At 56.0% G+C, this 25,498-nt stretch overlaps 1 protein-coding gene across 5 annotated transcripts in view; it reads left to right on the forward strand.

The window, feature by feature from the left end:
* Positions 1 to 24,316, forward strand: part of DCHS1 (dachsous cadherin-related 1) — a 98,779-nt gene extending 74,463 nt beyond the window's left edge. For all 5 annotated transcript variants that reach the window (XM_075095194.1, XM_075095276.1, XM_075095019.1 and 2 more), the window contains 14 exons: positions 3,072 to 3,168; positions 3,349 to 3,506; positions 5,530 to 6,364; positions 6,677 to 6,916; positions 7,374 to 7,499; positions 7,796 to 8,005; positions 8,611 to 9,474; positions 9,968 to 10,081; positions 14,956 to 15,167; positions 15,348 to 15,502; positions 16,828 to 16,958; positions 17,460 to 17,746; positions 18,614 to 18,752; positions 19,016 to 24,316. In XM_075095194.1, coding sequence (XP_074951295.1) covers positions 3,072 to 3,168; positions 3,349 to 3,506; positions 5,530 to 6,364; positions 6,677 to 6,916; positions 7,374 to 7,499; positions 7,796 to 8,005; positions 8,611 to 9,474; positions 9,968 to 10,081; positions 14,956 to 15,167; positions 15,348 to 15,502; positions 16,828 to 16,958; positions 17,460 to 17,746; positions 18,614 to 18,752; positions 19,016 to 21,630 — 6,183 coding nt within the window. In that variant the 3' untranslated portion in view covers positions 21,631 to 24,316. The remainder of the gene's footprint in view (positions 1 to 3,071; positions 3,169 to 3,348; positions 3,507 to 5,529; positions 6,365 to 6,676; positions 6,917 to 7,373; positions 7,500 to 7,795; positions 8,006 to 8,610; positions 9,475 to 9,967; positions 10,082 to 14,955; positions 15,168 to 15,347; positions 15,503 to 16,827; positions 16,959 to 17,459; positions 17,747 to 18,613; positions 18,753 to 19,015) is intronic.
* Positions 24,317 to 25,498: the final 1,182 nt, after the last annotated feature.

Below are 25,498 nucleotides of genomic sequence, written 5' to 3' on the forward strand. Positions count from 1 at the left end.
CATTGGTAACACGCTGGCAGGACTAGGTGGTGTTCACACAGGAACTGCAGTAGTAATGGATCCTCCCAGGGAATGATCAGTAGGAAAGGGGAGAGGGAGCGAGGGGGAGGAAGAAGTGGTCTGTTTTCACAGAAGGGGGATGTCACTGGTGGGTGCCTAGGACTGGTGCTGGTACCCTTGCTATTCAGCATTTTCATATATCCTCCAGAAGAGGTGATTATTTGTTGATGTTACTGGTCTATTCATAGCAATAAAGGTGAGGGCTCTCTGTGAAGAACTGTGGAAGGATCTTGTTTTACTGTTCAATTAGGAAAGAAGACGGGAGATTAAATTCACTGTTGCTAACTGGAAAGTGATACACATGGCAAAAAGCAATATGAATTTCACTTACATAGTGGTGGGCTCTGAACTGGCTACTTAAGTTTAGGGAGAAGATTGGGGCATTGCCACGAATGCTTTGTGAAAATGTCAGCTCAGGGCTCAGCCACAGACAAAAAGGCAAATCAAATGCTGAGTTTTATTAGAAAAGGAACAGAGAAAGAAAGAAAACATCATTACCCTACATCACAAATTCTGCACACGCTTTCTGCCCTGCCTCCATTCCACTAAATAAGCAGCAGTGCTATAAAAGAATGAGAAAAGGACGCTTATGTGATCTCCAGTAGATAATGGTTTCGATGCCGAAAGAAAATACTTGAACATTCTTTGGCATGGAAGAAACTGCAGGAATATAACAGAGGTGTGCAGTGAATGGCGCAGAAAAAGTCATGGGGTAATTAGAAGTTGCTTTTTTCACAATACAAGACCTAGGCAGCTTTGTAAGAAATGACCAGGCAGCAGGTTTAAAATAAACAAAGGCAGTACTTTTTTTGGCAGATCATAATTAAATTGTGAAATGGTTGCCAAAAATTGCATTTGTTCAAAATTAGATGAATTCATGGAAAGAAAAAAATCCTTCAAAGGCCGTTGAACAAAAATATGATCTGTGGCTCAGGAAGTGACTTAGCCACAGACTGCTGGAAGCTGGGGAGGTTTCACAGGAGGATTATTCCATACGTATCCCATTTCTTGTATCTTCTTTATATATTCACTGCCACTGTCCAGTGCATATCCTCTGTCAGAGCTACGGCAGTGGTTGAGAAGGCTCTCTGGTCTTCGGACCAAGCTGGTATTTGCAACAACCTTCTTTGGAGGGTGGACATCAGACCTGGACAAGCCTGGCTGGTCGCGGTTTGACTAAGGCTGAGTTTTTTTTGCAGAGGCAAGACTACTACTATTGCTGTTTATTCTTCTGTTTGTGCATCTGAAATGGCATTTGTATGTGGAGCCTGTGTGGATGGTACTCATTTAACGCCTCTGCTGAGTCACTGCTTTCCTGAGATGGAGTTTCATTCCTTGTGGAAGAGGAGTGTGACCATACATGCAAAGCAGGAGCCCCTCGTATCCTGGTTGAGGGCGATTAGGGGCAGCATGGGGGGCAGACCCTGCCCCAGCCTGTTACAGAGGAGGGATTGGAAGGGGCCTCCTAAGCATGGCCACACTGAGAGGTGTCCATGCAGACACTCCTTTTCATAAACAGCCAAGCTATATTTAGAAGGTCTTCTGCCTCCATCACTGCTGTGAAATGCTTTTCCGGATTCCTTGATCTGGAAGTTAGAAACTGTCTCTTAATTTCCAGCCTAAACTAATTTCTGACCACTTTATACTCATTTGTTCTTGTGCCAATATTGTGTTTTTGCTTAAATAGCTCTTCTCTCTCCTTGGAATTTCCCTCCACTCTCCCCAGTGTTTACAGTGTGCAGTCACATCACTGCTTGGCCTGGCTAAACAAGTCCAGCTCCTCTGGTCTCCCCTCTGGAGCACCACCAGCATGGTGCCAGCAGTTTGTGCAACAGCATTAACATTTGCCTCCTCTCAGGAGCTTGTAGTCTCTTTCCTTGGGTTCTTGCTCAGATTCCACTTGTCTTTTTCATAAGTGCATTAAAGTGGTACCACACGGAGGTCACCTAGTACAGCTGGCTCTGTGTGGATGATTTGTGTTGCGGGATGTGCTGATAAGATGTGAATTTGAGGTCTGTAACCTCAGGATGTGAATCTGATGTCTTCCGGTGTGGAAGGGACCGCAGAGACTGTGCCAAGTGGGGAACCTGCTCTACCAGTGAGGTGTGGGTAGGTACAAGGAGTCTGTGCTGGAGGAGAGACAGGTCTGCCAGCAGACATGGGCTGATTGCTGAGGGTACTCCCAAAAACTGATAGGTGCTAAGGGGCAGTAATGGGGATGCATCCGTTTCTATAACTATCCAGGAAAGGTGCTTGCATGCAATGCTGTTACATGTGGTCTCTGTCAGGAAGGTGGAAACTCACCTCAGAATGTGGAGTTAGCTGAGCACGTGTGTAATTAATGTTTTGATGGTACTGTGATGGTACTGTGATACAATGGTGGTCTGAAGTGCCTACAGACAGGCAGTCAGCAGTGCTAACTGGGAACAAAGGAGAGAAAGGAAAAGCCCTAAGAGTCCAGGTATCCAAGCCCAGGAAGAACTGCCAGCTGCGTTTCCAGAGATCGCAAACCACCCTGGGCTGGGTGGTGGGAACTGAGGAAACCACCTTCCATTGCCAGGGTGACTGACCTCCAAGCTTACACCTTTGCCTTTGCAGCTGAAGGGGTCTGTTCGGGGTGGAGAGAACCAGGACTGTTGTGGAGCCCTGGGTTTTCCCAGCTGCAGACACTTTGGACATAACATGGGTGAAATAGTGTCCTCCCATCACCCTGCAGCTCATTGCTGCAGCATGCCCCAACACTGCTAAGCTGGTTGTTAAACAGCGCAGAATGGGAGGAGGGCTGGAAAGGCAGAAACTCCCTTTGCCAGCTTTGCTGCAGACTTTTCCATGTTGTCCAGCCTCAGGCACAATACCCAGTCTGTGGGTCTTGCCGTGGGGGGGGTCTGTGCCTTGGGTGAGGTGCAGGGCTGGTGTAGGAAGGTGCAGATCCTGTGCCATGCTCAGGGGTTTGTGGGGGTAGTCTGAAGGGTACCCTGTGCCACTCAGCTGCTCCCTGGGCTGTGCTGCAGGTGCTGGAAGAGAAGCCATCGGGACTTCTAGTCGCCTCCCTGCAGGCCAAGGACCCCGACGAGGGTGAGAATGGGACCATCATCTACTCACTGATAGGTATGAGCTGCGGAACTGACTACTTGATGCTGCTCTCTGCCTTGCAGCCATCACCCTTGTGTGCAGATGGGTGCCCACTGCCCAAGCCCTGCCATACCGCACACCCGGCTCCATCCCAACCTGCCCCCTGCACTCCCTCCTCTCTGCCTCTCCCTGCAGCATTTCACCTTCTTTCTGCAGGAGCCTGGGCAGAACGTTTCACACTACACATGGCTACTGGAGAGTTGCGGACTGCCACAGTTCTACGCCGGTCTGATCGTGCTGAGTACATCTTCACTGTGATAGCCAGTGACCGGGGCACGGTGCCGCGCAGTACATCAGCCATCATTCGCATTCAGGTATCCAGCACCCCAGCTCCTCTTGTCCCTGCACCATCTACCCCTCGCTTGTCTCTTGGAGGACACCATTCAGCTACTTGTCAGCCTTCCTCCCCACCTTCTCACCCTCCACAACCTTCATCCCAGGGCACCCTCTGCCCTTGCTCAGCTGTTGATCCAGCCCTAAAATCTGTGTGGAGGACTTGGCATGGGAAAGGATGGGCCTATCTGCCACTGTCCATGTCCTCATTTGTAAAGTGGACAACAGCATTAATAGTAAGCAGTTCTCTTTTCCGGACCTGGACAGCCAACCCTGTCCTAGATATGCTTTTGCAGAGAAGACCTTAGAGGTCTCCTGCACAGAGACATTAATTCGTCCCAGCATCTACTGGAAACAGTGTTCATGACATACAGGGTGTTCTTCACATCTATATAGCTTTGGCACTCGTTTTCTGGTGCAGTGGCCCAGACAGCCAAGTCCTTTCTCTGTTCTAAGTAATGAGCTTCCTTTTACAGCAGAGACTCCGGTTTCCCCTTAGACAAGGCACTTTCACAGTATACCTTTTCACATCTTCCTATCCCTATTCTTGCAGTTTCCAAGACCATTTGACTCTCCTTGTTTGATGTTCTGCTGCTTCTCTGTGCTGGCAGTGCCCTCTAACATAGTCAGCAAGTTCATAACGTACTCAGCTTTCTTTTGCCCTTGCACCTATCAAAAGTAAATGTCTCCTTGAGCCAGTCATCTTTTAGTCTTTTCTGTCACACAGCCATAATCATACTGTTCCTTTCCCCAGTTTAATGAGAGATCTCCCATGTGCTACTGCATCAGAGCCCAGCTAAAACCCAGGCAAGTTAGATACTCCTTTGGCCTTGAGGAGAGAAACACTGTGTTAGCCTGGCATATCTGTCTTTAGCCATTCCATAATACGTTTTATACCATTTGCTTTTTATATGTCTGTAACTGTTCTTGTCATTAAAGTTGTTCTACAGCCTTCGGAGTGTTGGGGCCAGGCTGGCAGGATGGTTGTCCCTGAAGTGCTTGTTTGCATCCCTATAATGAAGCTATTTGCTTGACAGTCACTAGCTTTGATACCCCTCCAGGCTGACAGTTTTGCTGTATTCTCTTTTTTCCCAGCTCCTTAACATGAGTGCACTGAGTCCTTCAACACATTTTCCCTTCAGATAACACTATTGCTTTTCATGCATCCTCTGTCCCATTCTCAGGTGCACCTCACCCCCAAATTAACTTCAGTATCTTTAATAAAAGTAGTGATAGTATTTATTTATCTTTCGGTCATCCTGGGTTATCTTTCTTCTCTGTACATCTTATCTGGATCAGTGTTACCTCTCTTCTTGCCCACTCTTGCTTATGTTTTGCAGAATTGTTTCTGCTGGTGTCTGTTGCCATTGCAGTGTGTAACACAATCACAGAATCACAGGCTCCCAGAATGGTTGAAGCAGGAATGCACCTCGAGAGGTCTTGTCCAACCACCCTGCTCAAGCAGGGCCACCCAGAGTCAGTTGTCCAGGACCATGTCCAGGTGGCTTTTGACTGTCTCCAAGGATGGAGACTGCACCACCTCTCTGGGTAATCTGTGCCAGAGTTCGGTCACCCTTGCAGTGAAAAGTGTTTCCTGATGTTCAGAGGGAACCTCCTGTGCTTCAGCTTGCGCCCACGGCCCCTGGTGCTGGCACTGGGCACCACTGGGAACAGCCTGGTTCCATCTTCTTCATAGCCTCCCTTCAAGTATTGATATACTTTGATAAGATCCTCCCTGAGCCTATTCTGCCCAGTCAGCAGCTCTGTCTGTCCTTAACTACCCTTGCTACCCAGGTGAAGCTCGTCTTTCACCCTGTCAAACCCATGCTTATTCTCAGTATGTTTTTCAGGTTGCTTCATCTGTTAGGCCACGAAAGCTGAGACCTTGCCTCCCAACACCTGCTCTCTGCAGGCCCCATGTTCCCCTCTCCACTGGCTCCCTGATAGGATCTCCTGGCACACAGCACCCTGCCACGTGCCCCTCACTGCTGCCTCTCCTCACAGGTACTGCCATCCTCCCGGGTGCTGCCACGGCCTGATGCCACTGTGCTGACCCTGCACCCTCTCGAGGGGGTCAAACCGGGGTCTGTGATCGGCTCAGTGGCACCCCCAGATGCCCCTGCACGAGGACAGCTGACCTACACAGTGGTAGGAGGTGGTGGGGATGGCACCTTTGTGGTTGACAGTGTGACAGGGGAGATTTATGCTGCCCGGGAGTTGGACTATGAAGCTGGGGCACGGCACGTGCTTCAGGTGAGTGCTGAGGACATGCAACATGGCTATCCCTCCAGCCGACTGGTGCTGGTACAGATCCATGTACAGGACTGCAATGACCAGGCGCCCACCTTCCCTGAAGACCCCATCACCATTGTGGTGCCCGAGAATGCCCAGGCTGGCTCGTCCATCTTCACCTTCCAGGCACTGGATGGGGATGGCGTGGGTCCCAATAGCCAAGTGCGCTATGCCCTGCTACACCAGGAGCCCCCCGGGGCTCCCTTCCAGCTGGACAGCCACTCGGGGCTGCTGACACTTCGCCAGGGCCTTGACCGGGAGGCTGCTGCCTCCTTCCTCTTGGTGGTGGAAGCCATGGACCAGGCCCGCAACGTCAGCCAGCGCCGCTCAGCAGCTGTCACAGCCCGTGTGTTTGTGACTGATGAGAATGACAATGTGCCTGTGTTCCTCTCACCTGCTACCGTCAGCATCATGGAGGACCAGCCAACAGGGTTCGTGGCGCTGCATGTGGTAGCCCAGGACAACGATTTGGGAGAGAATGGGCGTGTGAGCTACTCGTTGCGAGCAGGCAACAGTGATGGCCGCTTCCACCTTAACCCCAGCACTGGTGAGGGCCCAGGAGGATGCAGGGTGGGCGGCAGGGGCGCTGGGAATGTGGGGGCTGAGGAGGGTGCAGGGGTACATGGGGATGTGGCACAGTGCACAGGAGGAGGGCATGGGCTAGGGATCCTGGAGGAGGGAGAATTGTCGGGTGCGGAGAGCCCCGAGCATGGCACCTGGTTGGCATGATACTGTTGTCTCTCTTGAGATCTGGCTGCCCCTGGCTCACCCCAGCGCCTACAGCCTTGCAATAGCTCTGTCCTGGGAACAGTTGGCCCTGATGCCATGCGGTCCCATGCCCCTCTCCCTGTGTCTGCAGGCGCACTCTCCATTGTGCGGGCCCTGAACCGGGAGGAGGTCACACAGCACAACCTGACCGTGGTGGCCATGGATCATGGTTTCCCACGCCGCTCCGCCACACAGCTACTGTCCGTGCTGGTGCTGGATGTCAACGATGAGGCTCCCACTTTTGAGAGGCCTGAGTATGAAGCACACATCATGGAGAACTTGCCAGCTGGCAGCCCTGTGCTGCAGGTGTTGGCAACAGACCGGGACCTGGGTGAGGATGCAGGGTGATGGTGAGCTGCCCAGTTTGGTCAGGGGCCCTTCTGGAGATGCAGCACCCAGGACTGGGTGAACTCTGCTCCCTCCCACCTGGTCTGGAGAGCCTGGCTGACCGTGGAGAGAAGGATCATCACCTGGACTGGAGATGAGAGATGGGCTGAATCTTGGGAGAAGCTGAGAATGAGAACAGTGACTGTGATTGCCTCTGCTCCCCAAGACAATGGCCTTTGTCCCTTGGAGGTCCTTTGGCCCATCTTCCTGTCCACAAGCTGGGCTGGGCTGGGACCTCCCTCCATCACACATCTCTGCCAGGGAGTGAGATCATCATCTCCCACAGTCTGTGTGACACCTGGGTGGGAAGCATGAGAGGAGGGAGGTTCAGGGCTGTGAGCCAAATGAGAGGCTCCTGGGGTTGCTGCTGGGCTGCCCTCAAACCATGTTCCTCCCTGCAGGTGCCAACGGGCAGGTGTTCTATGGGGGTCTCTCTGGGGGCCCATTCTCCATCCACCCACAGACGGGGCTTATTGTCACCACACATGGCCTGGACCGCGAGGAGCAGGAGCAACATGTGCTGATGGGTAGGGCTGTGCTGGTGCATGAGAGGGGTACAGCAGGCGTAGGGGTAGGGAGCACAGGGGAAGCAGATGGGTGCTCCCTACTGCTGGGGTAAGGAAGTATTACAGGGAGGGAAGGCCAGGGGAAGTGATGGGGATTTGTGGGGCAGGCAGGGTGTTGTTGGGTGGTTTGAGCATGCAGGAATGCCAATGATCCCATGCCTGGCTGCCCCTGTATTTGTCTGGACATTTGCATGTGACAGCCTTCAGAGTAGCTCCCAGTCAGCAGGGTAGCCTACAGTGCTCTTGTGTTCCTGCAGTCTATGCTCGGGATGGTGGCATGCCCCCCAACCTCTCCAAAGCAACTGTGCGGATAACAGTAGGGGATGAGAATGACCATGCACCACACCTAGAGAGTGAGTCCTGCTCTGTGGAGGTCCCTGAGAACCAAAGCCGCGTGGCACTCTACACCCTGCGGGCCACCGATCCTGACGGAGGCGAGAACGGGCGCTTGGAATACTACGTGGCAGGTGAGGCACACAGGGAGCTCTGTAGCTTCTTTCTCAGCAGTAGGTAAGGACAGTTCACCCTGGGTTGCCCGTGGCTCTGGGTAGCATCGCCTGTGGCAGTTCCTGCTCTGCTTCAGTTCTCTCCTGCTCCAAACCACATGTGGCTGCTGCTACTGCTCAGCCTTCTAGTTTCTCTGACCCCAGTGAAAAGAACCGCAAGATCTGGTCAGGCTGCACTTTGTCATTTCGCAGGCTCTTGTCTGGTTCCCCAGCTTGGACTAGTTCCATACCTCTCTTGGCTACTCTGACCTGTTGAATTTACAGGTTTCTAAGTGAGATCTCTTCGCTGTTGTCATACCATGCATTATCTGGGCACTCCCTGTGGCAGCAGCACTGACCTGTAAGCTGTTAGAGTCAGTTTTTACACACCACACACATGAACACACACAGCTGGACCAAGGAGGTTCAATCCCACTGAGACCTTACAGAGAACAGTTCATTCTACCCTCCCTGCCAGGCCACACTGGGATGGGCTTCTTGCTGTCCTCTCTGGGCAGCACAGGGCAGGTCTCTCCTTGTACCAGTTGTAGTCATGCTGTCTTGTTATTCCCTCTCTTCTTTTTCAGACGGAGATCCTGGGCAGGATTTCAGCCTAGACCCAGTCTCCGGTGTCCTTTCCACTGCACGTGCCCTTGACCGTGAGCAAGTTGCTTCCTACAGCCTCACAGTGGTGGTGCAAGATCATGGCACCCCCCCACGCAGTGCCACCATGTCAGTGAATGTGCGGGTGTTGGACCTAAATGACAATGCACCTGGTTTTGCTCAGGCCACCTATGTGGTGGAGGTGCCAGAGGACTTGCCTGTTGGTGCCCTGGTGCTGCAGCTAGTGGCTGATGACCCTGATGAGGGCACCAACGGGCAGGTCTCTTACTACCTGGGCAATGAGTCACTTGGAATGTTCCAGGTTGAGCCACAGAGTGGGCACATCAGAAGTGCCCAGGTGCTGGACCGGGAACGCCACCCCAGTTACAGCTTCCTAGCCAAGGCTGTGGACTCAGCACCATGGGAGCCCAAGAGCGCAGCTGTGCGTGTCATGGTCACGGTGCGAGATGTCAATGACCATGCCCCTGCCTTCCTGCACAGCCCACTCACTGTCAATCTGTCCCGCCACACGCCGCTCAAGCAGGTTGTGGCCACCATGAGGGCAGAGGACAGGGATGCAGGTGCCAACGCCTCCATCCTGTATCGCCTTGCCACCCCCAACTCTGCCTTTGCAATCAACTCCTACACAGGGGATATCCAACTGCTGCAGCCCCTGGGCTCGCTCAGCCAGCGCCAGCGGACACTCTTCATCCTGGCCACAGACCTGGGGCAACCGGCACTCTCGTCTACCGGTGTGGTGGTGATCCATTTGCAGGAAGAGCCCTACCGGGGGCTCCGCTTTCCCCGGAGCACCAGTGATGTGGCCCTGCCAGAAAATGCTGCACCAGGTATCAGCTGGGCAGAGTCACCAGCTAGTGGCAGGATGAAATGGGACAGGAAAGGAGGGGAGTTGGGTGCTGGGCTGGCAAAGCTGTGGGAAACTCAAACCAGGGAACACTGCAGGGCCTTGGGAAGCTCTATTATGCCCTTGGGTAGACCCAAGGGACTTCAGGGTCTGACTGGTAATCGGGCTGTTCAGGGTGGTAATCCCTGTGGGTTTACCTCAGGGTGTTCAGATCACTGTAGGCAGTCACAGGTGCCCCGTTTTAACTGGAAGGTCTCCAGGGGTCACAGTGAGACCATAGAGGGGCCACAGACAGGCCCCACGAATCCTGGCTCCCACCCCAAGGTTGCCATTAGATCTTGCTTCCTTTGGCAGCAGTGTCTTCAGGCAGAGCTGTGCTCCTATGGTACAGCGTATGCTGCCCACACACCACCCTGCCCCTCTCTGCCACCTGCCCTGAGACTGCTGCCCCTTCACACTGTTTCACTCTTTTCCAGGCACTGCTGTGGCAAGCATCCAAGCTATGCACATGGGGGGCTCTTCTGGGCGCATCACATACAGCATCATCAGTGGCAATGAGAAGAATGCTTTCCTTATCCAGCCCAGTTCAGGTACAGCACCAAGACCACCTGGGGAAGCAGCAGGTGGGAGGCCACCTGTGCTCTGCAATTGCCTGCTCAGCTATCACAAGGTTCAGGGGGCCCCAAAAGCACAGGAACACAGTCCACACCTCTATACCAGTGAATTAAATAGTGTTACTATTTGGACATGGACGCTAACCTGTCATTGTCCAGCGGTTGTTAGCACAGCTGCCAGCACAATTTGGGTCCCTCCTAACTGGACCTTTTCCCCAAAACTCCTAGGCCCGGTTCAGGAGTTAGCAGAGGCCAGGACCATTGCCGAGATGCAATCTGGGTGCAGCCTAGCTCAGATGACAAGTTCAGGCAAATGAGACATCATATGTTGGGGCCTCAGAGCCAGGCACCTGGACTGCTGTGCTTTATTCTCTGGTGTGCATGAAGCTGCTGTGACTGCAGCACTGCTGTGAATTCGTGGCTGTCCCTGTGCAGTCCCAAAGGTGACAATAAATGGGGAACTACTCACTGTCCAGTGGGCATTCAAAGGGAGCCCTCCCTCGGCACCAGACTGTTCCCTGAGCCATCAGCAGGTGCTGAACATGTATCAGTGGTGCTTGTGGGTGGCTGATAACCCAGGCAGAGTAGTGAGGTAGGTTGCAAGGTGCTGCCCAGGGACACTGGGCAAGCTGGCATTGTTTGCACCACATGCTTCAAAGGGCAGCCTTTGAAGGTCCACACACCCCTTGGCACCAGGGGAAGCCTGGCTGAGGGTAGGGTGAGGGGTGCCTTGCTGTGAGGTTGGTTCTTGCCCTGTAGTTTGAAAGAGACTGGGATATCACAACCCCTGGTATCAATACAGGCTGGGGGGTGAAGGGATTAAGAGCAGCCCTGCAGAGAAGGACTTGCGGGTACTAGTGAATGAAAAGCTGGACATCAGCCAACAACGTGCGCTTGCAGCCCAGAAAGCCAACCGTATCCCAGGCTGCATCAAAAGAAGTGTGGCCAGCAGTGTGAGGGAGGGGATTCTGCCCCTCTGCTCCACTCTGGTGAGATCCCACCTGGAGTCCTGTGTCCAGCTCTGGAGCCCTCAGCACAAGAAGGACACGGACCTTTTGGAGCGGGTCCAGAGGAGGGCACAGAAATTATCTGAGTGCTGGAGCACCTCTCCTACGAGGACAGGCTGAGAGAGTTGAGGCTGTTCAGCCTGGAGGAGAGAAGGCTGTGGGGAGACCTTATTGCAGCCTTCCAGTACTTGAAGGCGGACTATGGGAAAGATGGGGGCAATCTCTTTAGCAAGGCCTGTTGTGACAGGACAAGGGGAAAGGGTTTTAAACTAAAGGAGGGGAGATTTAGACTGGAAAAAAAGGAAAAATATTTTTTTACAATGAAGGTGATAAAAGACAGGAACAGGTTTCCCAGAGAGGTTATAGATCCCCCATCCCTGGAAGTGTTCAAGGTCAGGTTGGACGGGGCTCTGAGCAACCTGATCTAGTTGAAGATGTCCCTGCTCACTGCAGGGGGTTGGACTAGATGACTTCTAAAGGTCCCTTCCAACCCAAACCATTCTCTGGTTCTGTGATATGAGAAAGTCAGTCCTTGGAGCCCAGAATTCAAGCTGGAGCTTGTTAAAGCCCCATTCTCTTGTGCCTGCTAGATGGTTAGGTTCGGGACAGGATGCCAGGCTGACAGATCTTTCTGATGCTGTGCTTGTGCCCTATGCAGCCCATGACCACTGTGTAGGTCCTTGTGAGCCACCCGTGGTATGGCACAGCGTGCAATTTGTTGGCACTGTGATTAAGTATTGGCCACTGCAAGTCACCCATGGGCATGGCAGAAAATGCTCAGCCATGCACAAGTACCCATCTGAAATCACAGTGCCCATGGCAACCCACTGTCACCACTCCTCCCCTCAGCTGCCATACAGGCTTCTCAGCACCCTGGTGTCACTGCGAGCTACTCACTGCACTGTGCTGCTGCTGCAAGCAAGCCACAGCATGGGCACTGAGAGCACTGTAGAAAGGCCAGACTAGCACACTGTATCTCGTGAAGGGGGTCCCAACCTCCACTGGGGCATGGCCCCACTGGGTCCTGAGGAACCTGAGCTGCAGCCTTGCATCATGGCAGCCAGCCAGCACCACGCTGAACTTCCCCTGCAGGACTGCCCACGCCCTGGCTGTCCCAGAGGGCCTCATGCCACCTTACAATGAAGCCATGTGCGCAGCCCGGCCACAATTCCCTCTGTCACCTGGCACATGTCAGCACCGAAACAGAGGAGCCCCCAATGCAAAACAGAGGAGCCCCCAATGCCAAACTGAGCTCAGGAGTTGGTACTCTGCAGCTCCTGAAACCCAGAGTCAACAGGCGGGTGTACTAAAACCCCAGTCAGGCTCACAGAGGTCTTTGACTGCGGAGAGCTGCTGTGCCACGGGCTCCCTGCATGCTCTCAGTCCCAGGGATTGATGCCTGTGAAGACACAGCCTTCACACACCACCATAGGAGTGTGTCTGTCTGAAGCTGCCATTCAGAAGTGAGCATTTCATAGCTATGGAGCTGGGCCAAAGCTGCTATGTCCATGAAGGAGGGGCTGACAGGGTGTCACCCTGGCCAATTCTGTCTGGTCCCTAAGCCAGCACCCAGGTCTCTGAGCCAGCAGGCACCATGCTCCTGTGTGCACCCAGGTCTCTCAGCTGAAGCCTACATGGCTGCTATTATAGCCTGGGGGTGAAAGCAACCCCAAGTGACTCCCAGGCTGCCCAAGGGGCTGCCAGAGCTGTGCCTTGACCCATCTGTCCAGTTCAGAGCCAGGCTGTGCGAGAACAGCAACTGCTCAGATGTGCCCAGTGGTCCTCCCCTGAGAGCTGCCTGGTGCAGCACTGCACCACTGCAGCAGCTCACAACTGAAACCCTGTGCCAACAACACAGCTGGAACAGACCTCACAGAGCCCTTCTCCTCCCCCTTGCTTTACCACCCAGGTCTGCAGCCAGACCCGCACACAGGGACTGTGCTCCCCAGTGTTGGAGGCTGAGACCTTTTTGAGGTCAATCATGCAGAGAGGTCCCCTTTCCCTGCTGTCCTGGGTAGCATAAGCAGGGCTCTGCTATACCATGTGTGGCTGTGACACTGGTCTACGTGGCAAGCTGCTATGCTGTGCTGCAGCAAGGCCTGATGGGGTCAGAGAAGCACACCCCTATGGTCCCTGTCCCTTCACATCCCTTCAGCTTGTCTCTGCTCGAGACGTGTGCCGGTGGTTCTCAGAACACCCTGGACATGTCCTGGCTGCTCCTCAGTTGCACCTCGGTTGCTGTGGCAATACCACTTCATCTCAATGAGGAAACATTTCCCTTGGGCAAAGTGCCCAGAATACAGGATTTTTCCCTTAAAACACATCCCTCCTTGAGTTCCGTTTGTCTTTCTGTGAGACTGCCCTGCTGTCTCCCAGAGCAAGAGGCTGTATGCTGCAACCGGATACAGGGTGCTGGAGCAACACATTGAGGGAGGCCGAGGGGGTCTGGCACAGTGCTGCTCTCCTGCCCTATGCCAGCTGCCAAGCAGTGTTACACTGGGCTCCTGTCCTTCAGCTCTGCTGTGACAATGGGCCAGTGCATGGGCACCAGTCCATGACTGTCCTCGGCTGTCCCCAGGCTAATCTCTCCATGGAGCACCAGAGGTGGTGTTCACAGAAGCTCTGTGAGAGCTTTGCATTAGAGAGCATACTTAAGTGCCTGCTGTGGACAAGACCAGAGCAGGGGAATGTCACAGGAGCATTCTCAGCCCCATACTGTGGCACCTCAGGTTCTGCTGCTTCTGTCCTAGTCAGGAACAACCCTTCAGAAAGCAGATTGCTGCTGACTGCTTTCCTTGTATTTTCTCTGGGCTAAGCCAGCCCTGGAGGCAGAGCCTGCTCTGGCAGCCAAATGCTGCCAGAGGAGCAAGGGAGCACAGCCAGCTCCCAGCCCTTGCGTCACAGGAGGTGAGGACACAGTCATTCTCCAAACCAGCCTGCCATGCTGGTTGCTGTAATCTGTGTTTTCCATTCCTGGGCATATGGCCTGGTTTCAGCTGTGTGCACTGGAACTCATGTTATCACGCAAAGCTGGCAGTGGAGCCCTTAGGCAGAAGCTAAGCTTGTCGAAGGCCACACAGCTGTCCTAAATGCCCGATACTGCATCCCTATTGCCTGACTAGTTCACCTGGTGGTAGCAGGTAGATGCTGAAACAGGCTGCAGAGAGAGTAAGGCTCTGCAGGAGTCCCCAAGGCAGAAATTTAGCCACAGGAGCACAGTTCCTCATTACATTTGAATGCATGTCTGTAGGAATGCTGCCGGTCATTTTAGTATATCTTTTTGGATGCCTTCCACCTTCTTGGGTGGGACAGCAATTCCTTGTCTTTACAAAAGCCCAGTACACAGTGGCTCAGGAGGATAAGAATGGACATCTGTCCTCAGACCCCTAGCAGGAGAACTGCTGGCAGGTCCTACAGTTTCTTTGTAAGGATTTGACCTAGACTAATAGCTGCAGTTACGTAACTTTGGCTTGGAGCTTGATAAGCTTGTGTAGCAGTATGGAGCCTGACATGGAGCAGTTCTTTTTTAAACTGGCCATACCTCAGATGGTGTCTCCATAGTGGGAGGATTATTGCATGCTTTAATGTAAGCTGAGGCTGTCTGTCCTGAGCAAGGTGCAGGATTTATCGCCTGGGGCAGTTCACTGGGACTGATAAGAAGGTTGTCAGTTTGGAGAGGGCTCAGAAGAGCTCGGTGTGTTTGTTCTGTCTCTTTGAGAATGGATGGATGAGCAGAGGGATGGACTGAGTGCAAGGGAACAAAAGAGAAGATGAGGGATGGATATGCTGGTGCATCACTCACCCCCTCTTCACCACCCTGTCCTGCTGTTTCCCCGCTCCCAGGTGCCATCTCAGTTCAGGACTCCAGCAGCCTGGATTTTGAGGCCAGCCCCCGGCTGCGCCTTGTGGTCCAGGCAGAGACAGCAGCTTCCTTCGGCTTTATGGCCATAAACCTTAACCTGCAAGATGTGAATGACAACTTGCCACGCTTCCAGCTGCAGAACTACGTGGCATTCATCTGGGAGTCACAGAGCTATGACTCACCAGTCATCCAGGTATCGCTGGGGCACAAACAAGGATATGCGGGCACCTGGCCTGCCTTTCTGCTGGGGTGAGGAGGTGGGGGGCTGTGCCATGGGCGTGGGGCTGGCACCTACGGTTAGGTCTAGCCTTGGAGGGCTGTGGTCTGCAAGGCTCCGCAACTGCACAGCTGAATTGCTCATGTGGCTTTGCAGGTCCTGGCAGATGATCTGGATCAGGGAGCGAATGGGCAGGTGACTTATGCCATCAACCAGTCCCTGCCAATGACAGGCTTGTATCACATTGATCCTCAGACTGGCACTATTACTACTGCTGCCATCCTGGACAGGGAGATCTGGTCCCAGACCCGGTGAGTGAAGCCAGACTAACTTGTGCCACAGATAGGAGGGGGGTGTAGTTGTGGAGCAGCACCCCCAAGGCTGCAGAGGATACTTTGCTACTTGGTGCTGCCCGAAGCTGTTAGCCCTATCTGTAAAATGTTTTTGTCAAACAGCAGGAACTTAGGCTTAGTGTTAACATGGGGAACAAATGGTAACGAAGGCATGACACATGGCAATGAGATGAGCCAGTGCTCTGTTCAGTCTGGTCTCTGCAAAGCTGAGAAGATTGTGAGCGGGTGTAGTGGACTCTTTTCAGTGGCTGCATCCATTCCCTTTCCTGCCTGCTTAATCCAGGCCACGTATGCTCAGTGCACATTGCACTGCACCCTTCTGCCCTGTCACACACACTCCCAAGTGCTGTGCGCTGCCCTGAACCCTCTTGCAAGTCCTGCATTCAGCTCAGGTCCTCTGGGCCCCTCACCCATGTGCACACACTCTAGACATCGTCCAGCCAGTCTAGTCATGTATATAAGATAATGGCAAACGCTACACACAATGAATTTAAGTATTTCCCTGACCCTTTTACACATGCATGGTTCAGATGCAAGGAACAACTTCTGCCACCCCACCCAGGCTATGTTCTGTCCCCCATGTGCATGCTCCAGTGGCTACCTGTCTCTCCTCCCTCTTCCCAGGCACGAGGCGGTCTAGGGCATTCATTTCTTTCACATACCCATCACCATTCCACAAAAAGGCTCCATGCATTCCCCAACACCCAGATATGCTCCAGATGCCTGTCTCCCTGCACCCCACAACGTGTGCTGCCTGCATCATCTCCCACACACATTCCAGACACCTGCCCCTTGCACAGACTGAAAATGGTATGGGTGTATCCACTACTTTCCCTTGCAAAAGCCTCCAGCCATGCATGCATCTTTTGTCCCATATGCCCATGCCAGGGCCGTTTATGAATCCACTGCCCTCTACATGCTCCAAACACTTGTGCCCACATTCACTGCCTGCTAGTATGTTCCAAGTGCTGGATGTAAACCCACCACCCTCCAAATACGCACCTCAGATGTGCATCCATCTGCTGCCCTGCCCCATCATACTCTCGATGTACACACATCCACTGCCCCACACATGCACTCCAGATGCTCCGCATATATTCATTGCCCCAGACACTCCAGATGCTGTGCACAGTTCCACTACCACATGTACACACTCCAACCCTGTGCACACATGCAGTAACCCCCCTGACATGTTCCAGATGCTCTGCATGCGTGCGTTGCTACCTCACACATATGGCCACATGTCTGTGAACTTTGTACTGTGTCCTTGTGCTTGCCCACAGTTTGGTCGTAACGGCAATGGACAGAGGGACACCGCCGCTTGTGGGCTCTGCCACGCTGACTGTTGTGGTGATGGACATCAATGACAACAGCCCCACCATCCCGTTTCCCTGGGAGGTGCGGGTTCCAGAGAGTAAGTGCAGCTCAGCCCCGTGAGGTAATGTGTCACTGATGGCAAGAGCTAAGGAGTGATGGACTCCTGTGGGTTGGGGAGAAGTCCCCAGAGAGGCCTGTCCATTCCCTTGTCAAGGGCTGGCTTGGGCTGAGCTCCCTGTGAGCCCTTCAGCAGGGCCCTGTCTGTGATGGCCTGAGCTGGGGGTTGTATGGCCCCTGTGCTGCAGCTGTGTCCTGAGGGAACCAGCTGAATTCCCAACTCATCCCTGACCCCTGCCCACACTGTATGCACTCTGGCTGCACACACCTGCCCTGCCTGCTCTCGGTCCCTGGCCTGGGCGCCCTGTGCCTGTGTCAGCCTTGACCTGCCCTGCATAGCTCCCAAGACCTCCCTCTTCACCCCTAGCATCAACCCTTTGTCCCCAGTGCTCAGGCTCTGGACTGAGCTGGTTTCCCATCACATGAGCCAGGTCTTCTCCAAGGAGATGGGGCTGCTTGCTCATGCCTCACCTCTCCACAGACACGCTGCTGGGCACCCAGATAGCCCAGCTGACCGGGAATGATGTGGACTCAGGCCCCACGCTGTCCTACACACTCATGCTGGATGGCGATGCCATGGGTACGTTCAGTGTGCTGCGGTATGGGGGACGCATTGCCCTGACAGGGCCACTGGACTATGAACAGCGCAGCCACTACACCCTCACCCTGCGTGCCTCTGACACCCGCCATGAGACCGAGGCCAACCTCACCGTCGTCGTGGAAGATGTGAATGACAATGCGCCGACTTTCAGCCAGGGCTTCTATCAGGTACTGTGCACACAGGTGTGCCAGGTGGTGCGGGCTGCCCTGCATGAGCCCCTCTGCTGCTCCTGCCTGGCTCACCTGGCCTTGCAAGGCACAGAGATCCCCTTGAGGATGGGTCCAAGCCTGTCCTGGCCCCTCTCTTCCTGGGCTACCATCCACATCCTGACACCCCTTGTGCTGTCGCTGTGGCGTGGACAGGAGGCTGAAACCAGGCACGTAGCACTGAGATCAGCAATTGTGGGCCTGCACAGTTGCATGCAGACGGTATGTGCTGGAATAGGTGGGAACAGAGGGAAGGCCAGAAGTGGTGGGAGATGGGTCACCTAGACAAGTGATTCTAGCAAGACCCAGCCTGGGGCCCGTAGGCAGATCACTGGATGAAAGCTGACGCATACAATGTGCCACATCTCTGGAGTAGACATGCAAGAAGCTGGAAAGCCACAGAAATTCTTGAAGATTGTGAGAGCACAGACCAGTGGACCTGTCTGTACGTGCTGTTTGGCACACCAAAAAGACGATAGCTGTTTTGATTTGTGTAAAATACCTTTTGTGGAGAAAATATCGGCTATTGAAGAGTTCTTCAGAATAGAGCAAAATAGAGAAAAGGATCAGGAACTGGATGCTGAAGTTGGTTGGGAGTCACACTAAGAAGGCTAGGTGCTGTGCACATGGGACAGGCCACTTGAGTGTGTCACCGTGGTCCTGGTGCAGAGGCTGGGGAGGCCCTGGCCAGCAATAAGCTGGGCCACCTTGGCTATCGCTGCCCTGGCCAGCCCCAGACCTTCTTCCAGCCCTGCTGGCTGGCTCCAGGCAAGGGTGAACAGGCACCACATGGGGGACCTGGCTCTGATGGGCTTCCTCCTCTTCCAGGTGACATTGCTGGAGCACACGCCTGCAGGCAGCAGCATTCTCACCGTGAGCGCAACTGACCCAGACTCAGGGAGCAACGGGGATGTCACTTTCCACCTGGCTGTGCCCAGCCCTGACATCGCCATCGACCCCAGCAATGGTGCGTGGGGCTGGCGGCTGTGTGGGGCCCATCTTGTGGGTTGCTCTGACAGTGCCTGCAGAGGGAGGTGCCCCCATGCCGGCCCAGGCTCAGCCCCTCACCAGGTCGCTGTCTGGGGTGGCCAGTGAGGCAGACATGGTGGGGTGGCCATTGAGCGCTCCCACCGCAGCGTCCTGGACGCCTGTTCCTCCAGCCAATAACCCTAACACCCTTCTTGGCTCCATGTTGGCTCCCAGGCTGACTCTGGCTTTGTGCCCTCACAGGGACCCTCTTCACCATCCGGCGGGTGGAATTCAATGCCAGCCAGCCGACCCTGGACCTGGTGGTGGAGGCCTGCGACCGTGGTTCTCCCAGCCTCTCATCCTGGGCCACAGTGCAGCTCCAGGTGCTGGATGTGAATGACCATAGCCCCAGCTTCCAGGTGCCGCACTACAATGCCAGTGTCCCTGAGGACCTGCGCCCAGGAACCACCGTGCTGACACTAGAGGCAGGTGATGCCGACCTCTCCCGGGAGAATGCTGGCTTTGACTACACCATCGTCAGTGGCAATGGCGGCAATGCCTTCCAGGTGGAAAGCCGGGTGGCCTGGGCAGGAGGGCATCTCCGCACGCAGGGTGCCTTGGTGCTTGTGGAGCCCTTAGACTTTGAGGCCATCCCGGTCTACAACCTCACTGTGGCAGCCTCGGACCGGGGCCTGCCGCAGCGCAGCACCACAGTGCCTGTGCTCATCACTGTGCGGGATGTCAATGATAACCCACCCGTGTTCACCCGAGCTGAGTACCGCACAGCGGTGAGTGAGAGTGCACCCCCTGGCACAGAGCTGCTGCGTGTGGTGGCCCACGATGCTGACTCAGGGCCCCGTGGCCACGTTCACTACACCATCAGCTCAGGTGACCAGCATGGGCTCTTCCAGCTTCATGAGAGCACGGGGGCCCTGTGCCTGGCACGGCCCCTGGACCGGGAGGCCCAGGCACTGCACACACTCGTGGTGCAGGCCACAGATGTGCCGGGTGGGCACTTTGCACTGGTACCTGTAGCCATCGAGGTGAAGGACATCAATGATAACAAGCCGTACTTCCCAGTGGAGGTGCTGAGTGCCAGCATGCGGGAGAACCTGCCTCCTGGCACACTGGTCACCACGCTGCGTGCCGTTGACGCAGACACTGGTGTCTTCGGGGAACTGCGGTATGCAGTGCTGGAGCAGCCAGTGGGGGAGCCTGGCATGACGGAAGGCCGGGATGCCTTCGCCATCAACAGCAGCTCTGGGGAGCTGCGCTCCCGACTTACTTTTGACTATGAACGAGCCAAAGCCTTCCAGCTCCTAGTCAGGGCCACTGATGCTGGCAACGCCTCTGCCACGGTGACCGTGCGGGTGCTGGTGACAGGGGAGGATGAATATGATCCCATCTTCCTGAGCCCCTCCTTCAACTTTGAGGTCCCTGAGGGTGCCCGCAAAGGGCAGAGCATCGGGCGGGTGCTGGCAACAGATGAGGATGAGGGAGCTGATGGCGTCGTACTGTACTCCCTGGCAAAGCCCTCGCCTTACTTTGCTGTCAACCAAACCACAGGCACTATCTACCTGCGTGTGGACAGCCAGCCCCAGGCCGGGGCCGGGCGTGCCAAGAGGGAGCCACGTGAGATGAGCCTGGAGGTGCAGGCACGCAGCCCCCTGCCTGCCTCCCGCTCGGCCTCTGCACAGGTCACTATCGATGTCACACACACCTCCTTCGGCCTGGCTCCAGACCTCAACCTGCTCCTCGTGGCCGTGGCTGCCTCGCTGGGGGTTGTGGTGGTGCTGGCCGCTGTGGCCATTGTGCTGGCACTGGTCCGCTCTCGACACCGCCGGGGCCGCGAGAAGCCGGAGGGAGATGGACCGCTGGGCCGTGTGCAGAGCGGCTCCCTGCAGAAGCTCGGCCGTGAGGAGCCAGCGCTTCCTGGCAGTGAGCACATTTACCACCAGGCCCTGCCAGGTTATGGGGGCGAGCCAGCAGGGCCCTACACAAGGGGTGGCTCGCTGGACCCCTCGCACTCCAGCGGCCGAGGCTCTGCTGAAGCCGCTGAGGATGATGAGATCCGGATGATCAATGAGTACCCACGCGTAGCCAGCATCACAGCCTCCATGCAGGAGCACATCTCCGCCCGCGGCCCTGACTCCGGCATCCAGCAAGATGCCGACCAGCTCTCTGACATCTCCTGTGAGCCAGCTGCCCTGGAGGGTGCCCAGTGGTTCAAGAGCAAGAAGGGCTCCGGCCTGCTGCTACCAGGGCCACCCCCACAGCTGTACCGTGAGGATGGGGGAGGCAGCGCCTTCCTTGGCGTGCGCTGTGGCCTCAGCGTCTCCTCCCAGCCCCAGGACTATGCCTTCCCAGAGGATGGCAAGCCCTCCGTGGAGGGCTCACTCACCGCCATCGTGGCCAGTGATGAGGAGCTCCGCGGCAGCTACAACTGGGATTACCTGCTGAACTGGTGCCCCCAGTTCCAGCCACTGGCCAGCGTCTTCACAGAGATTGCCCGCCTCAAGGATGAGAGCTCCCTACGCAAGCCCTTCCCAACCAAGCCAAAGGCAGAGCCCAAGCCCCGCATCGACCCCCCACCCCTCATCACCTCAGTGGCCCACCCAGGTGCCAAGTCTGTGCCACCCAAGCCGCCGGTGGGCAGGACCTTCCCGCACCCATCCTCCCTGCGCCGCTCGCCCATCAGCCACGAGGGCTCCATCTCGTCCTCTGCCATGTCGCCCAGCTTCTCCCCCTCGCTGTCCCCACTGGCTGCCCGCTCCCCCGTGGTCTCACCCTTTGGCATCTCACAGGGGCCTTCTGCCTCCACCATCAGTGCCGAGCACTCGCTGGAGCCCCCCGAGGAGGCCGAGCTCAGGATTTAGACCTGGGCCCATGGACTCCTCCGCCCCACCCTGCAGCCATGGAGTCAGGAGCGGGGCCAAGCCCAGGGCTGCTCTGCATGGGTGCTAATCCGGCTCTCCCAGCACCTTGCCTAGCCCAGAGCTCCCATGGGCTGTGGGTTCCTGTGTCCTTTGGGGCTGCTGGCTCCTGTCACTCCTTGCGGTCTGGCAGATTCAGTGGTGGTTTTGATGCCCTATGGACTGCTGATTCTAGTGCTGGCACCCCAGGGTGATAGTTCCTTGTACTGCTTATGGTGTCTCAGATCGGCATGTGGCAGGACGGTGCGTCATGGTACTCTGTGCTCCACGAGAGGCTGGGAGCAGACAGGTGTACCCTGCCCTGCTGGGCCAGGGTACTGCAGACTGCAGACCCTGCCCTTCCCCTGCCACTTACCCAAGCCACGCAGCAGCCTGGGTGCAGCAGGACGCTGAGCCAACCCCGCTGGCCCCTTCCCTGCAGGAGCTCACAGGGCTGGGGAGGAATGCTCCCAGGGCAGGGATGCACTGCTCAGCAGGCCCAGCCACAGCAGCCTGCGGGTCTGCCCATGCTGCCTGCAGGGACGGGGATGGGCAAACCTGCTTCCTGACAGTGAGGGGAGACCCATCCCAGGCCAAGCTGGAGCGGGAAGAGAAGGCAGTGCCAGCTTTCTGCTTGCCTATCCATGGCTGATGGGGGGAAAGGGGATCCTTTGGGGTCTCATGAGCCCCTCCACCTCCCACCACTGTCTGTGACCCTTTTAAGGGCTGTCCTTCCCAGAGCTGCTGGAAAGCCCTGTTACTCAGGGCCTACTCAGGGCCCGGGCTGGGAGGCAGATGTCCTGCTCAGCATGGGAGCCCCATTTCTGGAGGCTGCTCCCAGGGCCAGGTACCTCTGGGCTGTGGGCGCTGGGGCACTGGACACGGACACTGCCCAGGCACCAGGCAGGCTGTGTGGCAGGGCTGGCAGGAGCAGCAGTGGGAGAGCTGCAGCAGAGCTGACCCCGAGGTGGCCTGGCCCTAGGAAAGGCCGCTCAGGGACACAAGCCAGTGACCTCCTCCAGATCCATCTGCCCCAGGCCTGGTGGCCAGCCTGCTGCTGCAGGGGAGCAGGTAAGAGGGGGTACCCCAAAAAGCCACATGGCTTGAAGCTGGCATGGTGGGAGCCAGTATGTTATCTTACAGCCACAGGGTGGGACACTGGGCAGCTGGCCTCCCCCAGGGCCCTGCAGTGCGATGTGCTCACCAGGACACTGTGGGCCACCAGGGACACCTCCAAAATATGGGTAGGTGCCAGAACCCCTAGCCCCTGGGCCCCAGCCCTCTGCAGGGGCTGCTCTGCACCACTCCTTCGTGTCATGCTGTGAGCATGGGACAGAGCCACACTTCAATGGGGCTGGTCCCCATCCTCACTCCAGCACCACTCACACAGGCAGCCTCGCAGCTGATGTCATGCTTGCATTGGGGTCAGTCCCTACCCAGTGCTCGCCCCACAGCCCATGGCTGCTTACAGTGGAGCAGGGATACATTGCATGGACCTGTACCCTGGGAGTGCCTGGGTGCTCACAGTTGCTGTGGTCCACACACAGCTTTCGGTGCAGAGCAAGGGCCAGGAACAGGGCTTGTAGAGCACAGCAGGAGCTGCAAATACAGAGTCAGCCTGGGCATGAGCACGTTTGTGGTGTCAGGGAGGACACCCAGCCACCTGAGAAGGGGGTCTGGGGGAATTTCCTTCCTATCACACGTTTCCTAGACCTACTCTGTAGCCTCAGCCCAAAGCATGTCAGCACCATGGCTGCATCCCCAGCCCCAAATGGTTTATCACAGCAGCCAAAACCCATCACTTTTGCCCACTCCCTCCCCATTTCCCACTAAGAACCATCTGTGGCTGCAGCCCCATCTCTGTCATTGTCTCAGCCCCACACCTCCCCCTTTGTGCCACAGGCTGCAGCCCAGCCTGCACCGTGGGTGTCCCCATGCCACAGGCACAGTTCTGCACCTTCATCCCCACAGTGCCCATGTGAGTGGGTCCCTGGTGCCGGCAGCCCTGGGAGCTGCTCTGGGTACAGGGCAGTGACACAGGACAGGGATCGCAGCAGCGACGGTAGCACCAAAGGGGCTGCAGGGCCATGCCTGCGCTGCCTGGGAACCAGAGAGGACCCGAGGCAGCCCTGGGAGGGGAGGATGGGTTCTGCCTCACTCAGCACAGGGACAGCCCATGGAGGCTTTTGGGCGGGTACCCCTCATCTCTTCTCTCCTGGCCAGGCTGTCCTGTTCATGGGCACTGTGGGGAGCATGCTGAGTGCTGTGTGCTCCCTGAGCCCTGCTCAGGCCAGGGTGGCCAAGCAGCCCTGCTCCCCCCTGCATGTTTGGGATAGGGGACACAGACAGGTCACCCACACACACACCCCACATAGAAGGGTGAGACACACAGCAGCCCCACTTTGGTCTGGGGGGACACAGCCATGGGCTGATGAGCCCATCCAGGAGCCAAGCCTCCAGTTATTTATTTCTACACATTGTACTACGATTCCTGTTTTCTACTTTGTTTGTACCTTTTGTATCGTGTCTCGCTGAGCTGCATGTATTGGGCGCTGCTCATCGGCCTGCACACTGGGCCATTCCAGCACAGCCTGGACCCAAGTGCCAACTTCTCAAAAAAATGCCTTAATAAACCACACTTGTTTGTACAGAGATGGACATCATCACTGCTGCTCTGGGCCCACATTGTGTTGGGGCACCATGGCACGGCTGGGTGCTGGGAAGAAGCACCAGCAGGTCTGGCAGGTGGGAGACAGACCTGAGGCCCTGAGGCATGGTGGGGCTCAGCATGTGGCTTGGCTGCCAGCAACGTGCCATGGGCCACAGGCACCTGGCAGGTCCTTGGGTGGGAGAGCTGGGACTAACTGGGGCACGTAGGCTGTGCTGTGGCCACTGCTGGCCCCTAGGGCAGACACTGCCAGCTCCAGACAGCCCTGCTGCCTAGCCACAGCTGCCTGCCTCCTGGCCTTAGCAATAGGTCAGTCCAGGACAAGGTGCAGCATTTCAGCCTAAGCACAGTACTGTGGGCCTGGCCTGGGTGCCCGTGACTCCTTCAGTGGTGCATGGTATGGCTGCGCATGTCCCGGCATTGCTGCACACACATGGCCCTGGCTTGGTTGTTGTCCTGGCCAAGCCATGGGCACCCATGTGCACAACTACACCATCCAAGTCCCTTCTATGAGAGGCTGCCGAATCTGGCAGGTAAGGCTGCCACAGTGCCATGGCCCCAGGTCTAACCAGCAGTGAGGTTCAGCATGTCTTCCCGACAGGCACACACACAAACACAGATACACAAGACACTTCTACATGTGTGCACACAGCTGATCATACAGAGCAACACAGACAGACAGCACCAACAGCTTCATCTTGCTCCCCTCACTGGCTGGTGAAGGTCTGTAGTGGGAATATACATGTACAATGTGGAGCTCTCCAGTAGCTGGGCTTAGACACAGAGTCTGCCAAGTGGGTGCCCCTGGATTCCCAGTCTCCCCAGTTGTTGACACCTAGACATAGAAGTCCATGAGGCCACAGCCCCACTCCAGCTGCTACAGACACCCACCACCACCCCCATCCCCCCATTACAGACACCAACTCATCCAGATACACACACACTATGGATCCCCCGGGCTAAGTGGGCTTAGAAAACCAGTCTACCCAGTAGCTTGCCTTTGGATCTCCTCCCCTCCTGTTGCCTAACACACAGAGACACACAGGTGGTTCTCAGTTGATCTCCAGACCATACAGTCTCTCTGGCAGTTGGCTGGGACTCCCCCGATCCCTCTGGCAGCCTGTTGCCCCGCCACACGCACACACACACATTCTCTCACTGCCC

This window comes from Phalacrocorax aristotelis, chromosome 1 (genome assembly GCF_949628215.1).
Source record: "Phalacrocorax aristotelis chromosome 1, bGulAri2.1, whole genome shotgun sequence".
NCBI lineage: Eukaryota > Metazoa > Chordata > Aves > Suliformes > Phalacrocoracidae > Phalacrocorax > Phalacrocorax aristotelis.